At 56.0% G+C, this 9,333-nt stretch overlaps 1 protein-coding gene across 1 annotated transcript; it reads right to left on the bottom strand.

Moving 5' to 3' along the window:
• Positions 1–1,637: 1,637 nt before the first annotated feature.
• Positions 1,638–5,612, bottom strand: TNFRSF13B (TNF receptor superfamily member 13B). Its single transcript, XM_059826669.1, has 4 exons — positions 5,474–5,612; positions 4,260–4,376; positions 3,369–3,611; positions 1,638–1,912 (listed from the first exon to the last, which is right to left on the bottom strand). The coding sequence occupies exons 1-4, from the start codon at positions 5,610–5,612 to the stop codon at positions 1,638–1,640; spliced, it is 774 nt and encodes a 257-aa protein (XP_059682652.1).
• Positions 5,613–9,333: the final 3,721 nt, after the last annotated feature.

Raw genomic sequence — 9,333 nt, 5'->3', positions numbered from 1 at the left:
AGAGCTCACCTCACCCATGGTGTTCAGGACACCCGAGTAAAATGAGATTCCAGTCTTGAAAAGGCTTATTTTCTCCCCTCGGATTCAAATGCAGCACAATACAAAACTCATCCGCATGCTACTGCGGGATACGGACTTTGCTACACAGAGGGAAGAGGTCAGAGGCGATACACAAGTATAACGAGGTGGAGAATCGACAGGTTGGTTCCTGGAACAATTCAAGACAGCAAAACTTTGCCCCATGTACCGGCTGTTGGACCAACGCGTGGGCTCTTAGTCCTCACCTCAAAGCACCTCTTGTACTTTCTAGTTCTAATGGGTTTCACGTGGCCCTAACGCCTTCACGTGTCCCTAACGGGACATCACTCATGGCACTGGCTTTGTTATGGTCTCTGCTCAGGTATCACTTTTTTAGTGATAAGAAAACATTGGCATTTAAAGAAATACATAATACGGAGGGGACAAAGTGTGTTATAACTATCTGCTTACGCTTTTTCCAGCTGTCTACTCTCCCAGCACCAATTTGTGCACGTATTGACTCATATTTATTCGTCCAAATTTGAAGCTCTGGTTTGAGAAAGTGGAGGGGATGAGCTTCTACCAGGAGTGATTTCTCACCAAGCAAAAAATTCCTACACTCTCCTTTAGTGAATATGAGAACTTCAAGTTATGTGTTGAAACCCATATTTTTTCCATAGTAGCTTTCAAAGCCAGGTCAGATAAAAATCTTCCCTCAAAGCAGCTGTATCTCTAGCTGGTCTGTCACTTTTACCAGCTATTTTGAGTAACCCAGACCAGATGTGCATAAACCCAGTCTTCTAGGAAGTTCTCAGACTTGGGTGAGTTTTCACATTCAAACCCAGTTACATTGGGGATTTTGGTGCCTGTCGCAGCTCCTCCCGTGCAGCATTGTGTCCTGTCACAAGGCAAAGCCTCGCCATCGCCCATGACCTGTCCTCCCCTCCCAAGCAGTGTTGAAAGCTGGCACTGGAGCTTTCCACATTGTGTCTTACCAAATATTCTTTCCTGTAAAGAAACTTCTGTTAAAGTCAGAAAACACACCACTCTTGAGAGCATGGCAGTGGCATTCAGTGGACATTATAACTTCCATGAGTAACTTCTTGGGTCTGAGCCCATGGCTGAGATGCTTACAGCTCTGCTTGTGTTACACAGTAGAGTTTTCAAGCAGGGAAAGGTGTGCTCTCTGTGGGGACGGGTGGGCACCACAGTCTGATCCTGGCTCTGCATCAACGCCCTTTGCAGAGACAAAGTGACGCTGATGGTGGAACCAGGATGAAAAGCCCCAATGAGACATCACTCCCAATGACTGGGATGCACGGAGTAGTCTGCAGAGGTCAAGTCAGAGGATGAAGACACTGCTAAATGGGAAGCGACTTCTATCACTGGGAGTGCACAAGACTAAATGAGAATTTCATTTCCTGAGTGGAAGAAAACAGCGCTGTCTGTAACCTCCAGCACTGTCTGTAGCCTACAGCCCTCGGACAAAGACTGCGCCAGGTCCGCTGGTCCTGGTAGAAGCAGTTACAGTCACTGGAAACGGAGGGTGAAGCAGCTGTGTGTTGAGGGCAGAGGGAGCATCCCTCCTTTCTGATCCTGTGCAGGAACATTCACTACGGTCATGCCATGGGCGTCTTTTCTTGTGAAGGAGAACATATGATCTTGAAGTGGCCATCATCAGGGCTGGGAATGGCCCCAGCGCTTCCCGTGCTGCATATCCCGCTGTGAGAGGGAGCAGCTCTTTCCCCTATATGATAGGAGGTTCTGGGGCATGATTTGGTCTCTTGTACAGCAGAGCCATGTCCAGGGAAGCAGAAGCCACAGGTTTCCACTGGCTCTGGGACCCTGCTGCCGGTGGATCCATCACCAACGCTGCCCGCTTCCACCAGACGATCTGCAAATAAACTATATGTATTAGCTTAAGGGTTTTTAGGAGCACCTTTTACCCAAGAAATGCTTTGCAGCGCTGCATTAGAACCTATAAAGAGCCAGTCCTGGAACTGGAGAGGACATCCACCTCCCACCACTTTGATAAAGCCCACGGCACTGTGTGTTGTATGTAACGCATCACCTACATGCTCACGCCTGGTCCTGTCACCCTAGGAGGTGAGATCGGAGGGGGAAATTGGAACGTGCCTTGAACAGGAAGGCTGGAGGTTTAGCGCTAAAGCAATTGCAATATTTATAACGTTACATGTAAATTGTCTTTTCATTAAATGCTGCTTTTGTAGCATATGCAAATGCAGCGGTGTAGCACTGTGCAAGGGACCAGAGCTCCAGCAAGTGCAGCGTGGCAGACTGGCTGCCCACGTCGGTTCAAGGGACCCACGACGCTCTGCGGGCTGGACGCTAGCTGTCGAAGGGCCCTGCTCCCTCATCTGAGAAGCCAAGTTAGACTAGGGGCTATTAAAAAGCACACAGTAAATCTCTCCTTGAACCTGGCGACCTCCCTTAAAGCTAAACGTTCAATGCCGTCGTGTCCTTCGACCAAAGCTGATAGGAATGGCTTAAATTACAGTTCGGATGGAGAGTGACTCTGAGCCACACACCGGCTCGTGGGCTTTTTCTCTGTGATTTTTGACATCCAGCATGACTGGCTTTGAAGTGTGCATAAGTAAACATGTATGTGTATACGTAAATAGGTAAACAGACCTTTTTATTTTTAAAGACAGGGGAGGAGAGGAGGAAGGAGAATAAAAACATCTTCTCTATGTTGACCTACTGCTTGTTAGTCTTTCCCTATCTTTTCTCCTTAAAGCAAAGACTTGTGAAGCCCTTCTCGTTCCAGGGCTAAAATATCAGGGTTTGATGCTGCAAGGTAATTCAGCAGACCGACTGTATCACTAGCCTGTTTGAAGGAGCAAGTAGCCCGTGTTACCACGGCTCTTGCCTGGCAGCAGTTCACCCTAAAGCAGCCCCAGCACAGCCCTGAGTGAAGGAACCCAGAGCTGCAATTGCCACAAAAGCCCTGGGTCTTCCTTGGGCAGGCGGTTCGTTTTGGAAGAGTGTCAGCTTTCTGCAACGCCTCTTCCCCACGGCTCAGCCTCTGGATAGAGAGTGGAGAGGTGCTGGTTGATGGTGCAGCTCCAGCCCTCAGCCCAGCCCCTGCCTGGCAGTGGGAAGCTGTGCCTGTGACTGAGAAGGGAGTTATGACGGAGAATCTGGGCATGGGGATTCAGTCCTGCTCCTCTTCCAGGCTCAGAGTGAACCCCATTGCCTGTCGTTTGCTTTCCCTCCCTACCCCTCTCACGAACTGGCTCTGCTTTCTGTCCCTCCCAGCCGTACCGGGGAGCCTGTCCACCACCAGCTCCCCCTCCTCTCCCAGTCACCCCAGTGAAGCCAGCACTCACCTTTGGAGGAATCCTCCCTGCGGTGGCAGGTCCCAGCGCTGGCTTGGCAGGAGACCGCCTCTCCCTTCCTCCGCAGGTGGGTCCAGCCCAGGAGCAGGGAGCAGATGAGGACGCAGAGGCAGAGCCCCAGCAGCAGGTACACCACCAGCCACGGCTCCTGCTCCACACACGCCTTCTGCTCCAGCACAGCCGCGGGCGGCGAGGCCGTGACCAGGGCGGCCGGCGGAGGGGGGGTGGCACCCGCTGTGGGCCAAGCATGGGTAGTTGTGCTTAGAAACCCCTCGGGTACATGCTTCACGCTATTGACTTTTCGATAGGGAAAGGGTGTTGCTAATGGCATCTGTGCACTCTGCTTGGAAAGAATTCGAAAGCAGCTATGCACCGCCTCTGCTTGCATTTCTCTTCCATGGAGAGGTAGAGGAGATCTCTGCCTGTCCCCCATTCCCACCTTCCCCCTTCTCCACTGATCATGGCTCAACCCCAATGGGGGAATTGGAGATCTCAGGGAAAATAACCCATCTCCTCCCACTCCCCCTGCTCCAGGGCTGGAGGCACCTCAGCAAGGTGGGAAATGCAGCTGCTGATCCTGCCCCTGGCTGGCAGAGCCAAAGGCTGGGTCTGTAAAACACCGACACGCAAAAGGGAACGCGCACGGTATGGTGGACTTGTGTGTTGGAGAAAACAAGAGAGAGGCAGATGCCCTGCCTTTCTTTTCCCCCATCCCAGTGAAACGACAGCTCCCAAGGACACAACGCCCCCCCCAAGATGAAGAGAGAGGGCTTTGCTGCCCCTTCCCTAGCTTCGGTCCCCGAACCTGGCTCCTATCCAGCCCAGCCCTGGGGGGGTCCTGCCCCCCATCCCCTCTCTGCCTGCCCTCCCGCGCAGCCTTACTTTCGCAGGACGAGGCGCATTGCTTCGGGTGCTGCCCGCAGACCATGGTGCAGTTGATGCATTTTTTCAGGAGCTCGTCGTAGTAGAAGCCAGCTCTCCTGTTGCAGTCCATGGACTCTGTGGGAGGGGAGGGAGATGAACACGGTGTCCTGAGCACGTCCTCCTCCCCTGTCATTTGAGCACGAGGCTCCCAAACCCCTGCCCTCGCACCACCCCCGGGCTCGTGCAAGGACGAGCCCGCGGCCGCTCTGAACAAGCTCACAGCTCCGACGGGTGCAGGGCGAGGCGGGCACGCTGCCGTAAGCGTTGACAGCCTCTCCAGAGCTGGCAGGGTGACAGATCCATGGGATCTGCAGTGGTGTTTGGCCGTGTAATGAATACTGGGGAAAGGCATCTGCTGGCAGCTGCGCAGGGAGGGGAGGGTACGCAGCCAGACGTGTGCCCACCTGCGGCAGCGAGCTCCTGGTTGCTGCTCTTACAGCAGCTGCTGCCCTGGGGCTTGCACAGCTTTTTGGCACACACCAAAACCTGCCCGAGCGCTGGCTCTGGACCCTGGGGAATGGCATCTCCTATCCTCAATGGGGACGTCTGAGTTTTTGCTGCACGCAGCCCTGCCGCAGGGCTGGGTCCCCTGGACCCTGGGACAGGGTGCTGCAGTCCTAGACGGCGGCTCGCCGGGGAGGGAAGGGGCCATGCACAGGGTTATGCACAGGGTTTAGGTGCAAAGTGCATTTGTCTCTTTTCCTCCTCTCCACCCGTTATCACTGCACCTCGGTGCCTGCCCCAGCACAGGGCTCGCAGTACAGCCTTGCAAACGTACAGCTTGAGTTTATCATTACACATATCAGCCGAACCTGACGTGTCTCAGGGCCCTGCCTTTAGAGGGTGGGGTGTCACCGATGAGGGATATGAGTGCTGAGCTCTGGGAAGGCTCCCTGTGACCCCTGAAAGAAGAGGTACAGAGACGTGGACAACTTGATCCTGGTCTGTGCTGAGCTCTTGCCAGACCCAGCCCATCGCTGGGAAGCTGTCACGTTCCCCAGCGTTTTTGGCTTGAAGCTGTGTTAAGCTGAGCTGGCTCAGAGCCTGCCCTGTGGTTCATCCCAGCGCCTGATGTCCCTTCCCCGCTTTGCCCCATCGCTGCCTGCTCGATCCAAGGACAGCCCCACAGGCTACGGCCCCATGGTGCCCACGACCGACCGGCTGGTACTCACCGCACAGGGCAGCACACCTCCTCACTGTGGGCTGGCCGCATACGAGGCTGCAGGGGATGCACTGGCAGACGAGGGTGTCCCAGTACTGCTGATCGGTGCAGTTGTTCATGGTATCCCACCCAACGTGCGTCCCATCCATGGCTGCAGAACAGGATGCAAGTAGGTATGGGGTGGCCCTGCAGTCACCTCATCCCTTTGCTAGGGCTGACACCCCTTGCGGGGGGATCACAGAATCACTAAGGTTGGAGAAGACCTGTAAGATCATCAAGTCCAACCATCACCCCAACCCCCCCATGCCCACTAAACCATGTCCCGCAGTGCCACGTCCACACGTTCCTTGAACACCTCCAGTGATGGTGACTCCACCACCTCCCTGGGCAGCCTCTGCCAGTGCTTCACCACTTTCTCTGCAAAGAAATTTTTCCAAATATCCAGCCTAAACCTCCCCGGCACAACTTGAGGCCATTTCCTCTGGTTCTGTTGCTTGTCACTTGGGAGAAGAGACCAACACCCACCTCCCCACAACCCCCTTTCAGGGAGTTATAGAGAGCGATGAGGTCTCCCCTCAGCCCCCTCTTCTCCAGACTGAACACCCCCAGCTCCCTCAGCCGCTCCTCATCAGACTTGTGCTCCAGACCCCTCACCAGCTCCGTCGCCCTTCTCTGGACACGCTCCAGCACCTCAATGTCCTTCTTGTAGTGAGGGGCCCAAAACTGAACACAGGATTCGAGGTGCGGCCTCACCAGAGCCGAGTACAGAGGCATGATCACCTCCCTGCTCCTGCTGCCACACCATTTCTGATACAGGCCAGGATGCCGTTGGCCTTCTTGGCCACCTGGGCACACTGTTGGCTCATCTTCAGCCGGCTGTCGACCAGCACCCCCAGGACCTTTTCCACCGGGCAGCTTTCCAGCCACTCGTCCCCAAGGCTGTAGCGTTGCATGGGGTTGTTGTGACCCAAGTGCAGGACCCGGCACTTGGCCTTGTTGAACCTCATCCAATTGGCCTCAGCCCATCGATCCAGCCTGTCCAGATCCCTCTGCAGAGCCTTCCAACCCTCGCTGCCAGGCTGTGCCCCAGCCCTCTCTGGTCCCAGGCTTTGACAGAGCATACAGCAAAATCTGCTTCAGGCTTAGCAAGCTCTTCAAGTCATAACCCTACGTTAGCATGTCCTGTGCCGGTCCCTGGGGACATGCAGGGAGACCACCCTGTGCTGCACCCTGAGGGGCTGGGGATGCACACAACAGCCTGTGGAGTAAAAGCAGTGGGAAGCGCTCCCGTCTTTATATGCTTTTCTGAAAATAACAGAAATATGACCAGAATGACCACTGGCAACATCTTCTGAAACAATTTTTAATTCTGGAAACTTCTGAATTCCTCTGTGGCATTGGGGCGGTTCATGCCATCCTGTGCGTAATTTCTGACATCTCCCTTTGGTGTTCTGGCATCATAATGAAACCCGATTTTGATGTGTAAAACTCCCCTAAGCAGCAGCAGGAGGGACGTCTCTCTGGGCGGGCTCTAAGCACTGGTTTACTCAGCGCCAGCTGGGATGCCTGGAGGTGGACGTGCTCTTGTCCCCGGGAGGAGCCGTCCGCCCCATCCGCCTCTGCCACGGTGTGCCCTGTGCCCACATGGGCTGGATGTGATGCCAGAGGCACAGGAGCGAGGCATCGGCAGCAGCCCTCAGCAGCGCAAAAATCTATCCAACAACTTACAATTTTAAGAATTAGCTTGCTGATGAGCATTTCCTTATTAGCACCTGAAATATTTATGCATGTCCCCACCTTTGGGTGCTGCATATCTCTGTCTACGGCCTCACCTGTGCCACCGCAGGGTTTGGCCTCGGAGGCAACCCAAGTGATGGTCTTAGTCCCTGGCTGTGCCCCTGCTGATCCCCCACTGCTCAGCAGTACCCGCCGGTGTGCTGTGCCGTGTCATGCCGTGCCGTGCCGTGTCATGCCGTGCCGTGCCATGCCGTGCCGTGCCGCACGTGGGGTCTGCGGCAAGCATGACCGAGCAACTGCAGGAAGCACTAACCCAGCACGAGGGCTGCCGCAGTAGAAATGTGCCATTTGGTGACCAAGAGGGCTCGCGGGCGACCACATCCCTCTGCGGAGCCGCACTGGGGAGCCACAGCTGTTTCCTGCGCGGGTGGACGATGCTGGTGCTGCCGAGGCCCGAAAGGTTTAAAACTCCCTGATGCCGCAGCACAGCGCTGGCGTCCGCGTGCCCAAAGGCTGCACCGCTGCCTTTGCAAAGCCAAACTTTGATTTTTAGATAGAAAAGCCCCTGCACTCTGTTGGGGATCTCTCCTCTCTCTCTAGTACTTCGGAGTGTGCAGCAGTTGGGCACTTTGCATGTCCGTCTGTCCTGCCGTTGCCCGCACAGCACCTTCCCTGCAGAGGGGCTGAGGATGGGCTTCCTCCACTGCCTGCTGTGAACTGGCTCCTACCTGGGGCAGCACATGTAAAAACCTCCCATTCTCAGGGATAAATCCACTCTGCACAGGGATGCTGGCCTTATAGTCCCAGTCGTTCAATTAACATTGCTATAAAATTAAATAATTACTGTCTATTGAGCTGACTGAAGACATTCCCCAGGGCAGAGCGAGGGTCAGGCTGGCGCTCTCCTCAGATGCTCTTTGACGATATTTTGTACCCAAAGAGAAGAGTGGGAAGACCCCCACGGATGGCAGCGAGCCCTGCGGACGGTGGCGAGCCCTGCGGGTGGCGGTGAGCCTGGCCACCCGTGAGCTACGCTGGGGTTTCACATGGGATAACTGCATGGGAAATGGAGATTTGGGGCTGTGTCTAAGCCGGGGGGCTGCAGGCTGGGCAGCTCCTTCCCCGCTGGTGCTCTGCTGCGGGGACAAGTCCAAGCCGGGTGTTTGGCCCCATCTAGGAAAAATCCTGCCCGATGGCTGAGCTCCCCTCCCCAGCGAGCCTCAAGGTACACGTGGTGCTCCCGGCACGGTGCAGCCAGGCTTTGCAGCCACACGTTTTCCAGCAGAGCCGGCTTCGTCTCCCCCTCTGCCTCTGCACCCACCAGGGACCAGCACCCCAAACGCCCCCAGGGACCCCTTGTCCAAAGCATTAAGCGACCATTTCATCTCCAGCCCCGTGGCACTGACTGCCTTCGGCAGGGGGGAAGCCCTTTGTGGGCCCAGGGAGACCCTCCGCTCCCTGCCAGCACTCTGGAAACGTCACCGTGGCCCCCAGCCCTGGCATGGACAAGCCCCTCACCCCCATCTCCCCGCACAGCCCCTCCATGGGGTAACTCACGTTTGACTCTCCCATGGCGTCTAGTCCCCCTTGGCTCCTGCCATTGCACCGCTAGCTCCAGCCCTGAGCCCGTGCATTGCTCAGGAGGTTTATTATTAGATAGATTTGATTAATGCCTGGGCCCTGCGTTTCCTGGGGTTTCCCCTTATCCCTTTGATGCAAATCGGCCGCACGCACAGCGCATTGCATTGGCTCGGGGCTCGGGGGCCGGGGAGGGAGGCACTCTGCGGGGCCATGTGTCAGCGGGTACAGGGATGGGTGTCCTGGGCCAGGCGGCCACATTGCAGAGGGGCTTGCAGGGGTGGGGGCTCTGCAGCAGCTGCCCTTGTCCTGCCTGGCTGCAATGGGATGTTTCCTTCTGCAGAGGAGGATGTTTTGCCCTGTAGAGGAGACAGTTACCCTGGGTCAGGAGAGCCGGCGGGCAACCGTGTGGGTTATTGCTTTCCTGGGCTTTGCCGAGAAGGAGCAGCTATGTCAGAGCAAGAGGCCGTGCAGCCACAGCGGATGCCGCTGCGTGGGGCTGCAAGGTGGAGAGGAGCAAGTCCCCCTCGCTGGGGCTCTGGGTCACAGCCACAG

Source organism: Gavia stellata, chromosome 18 (assembly GCF_030936135.1).
Source record: "Gavia stellata isolate bGavSte3 chromosome 18, bGavSte3.hap2, whole genome shotgun sequence".
In the NCBI taxonomy this organism is placed as follows: Eukaryota; Metazoa; Chordata; class Aves; order Gaviiformes; family Gaviidae; genus Gavia; species Gavia stellata.
This window is presented reverse-complemented; position numbering and strand designations above follow the sequence as displayed.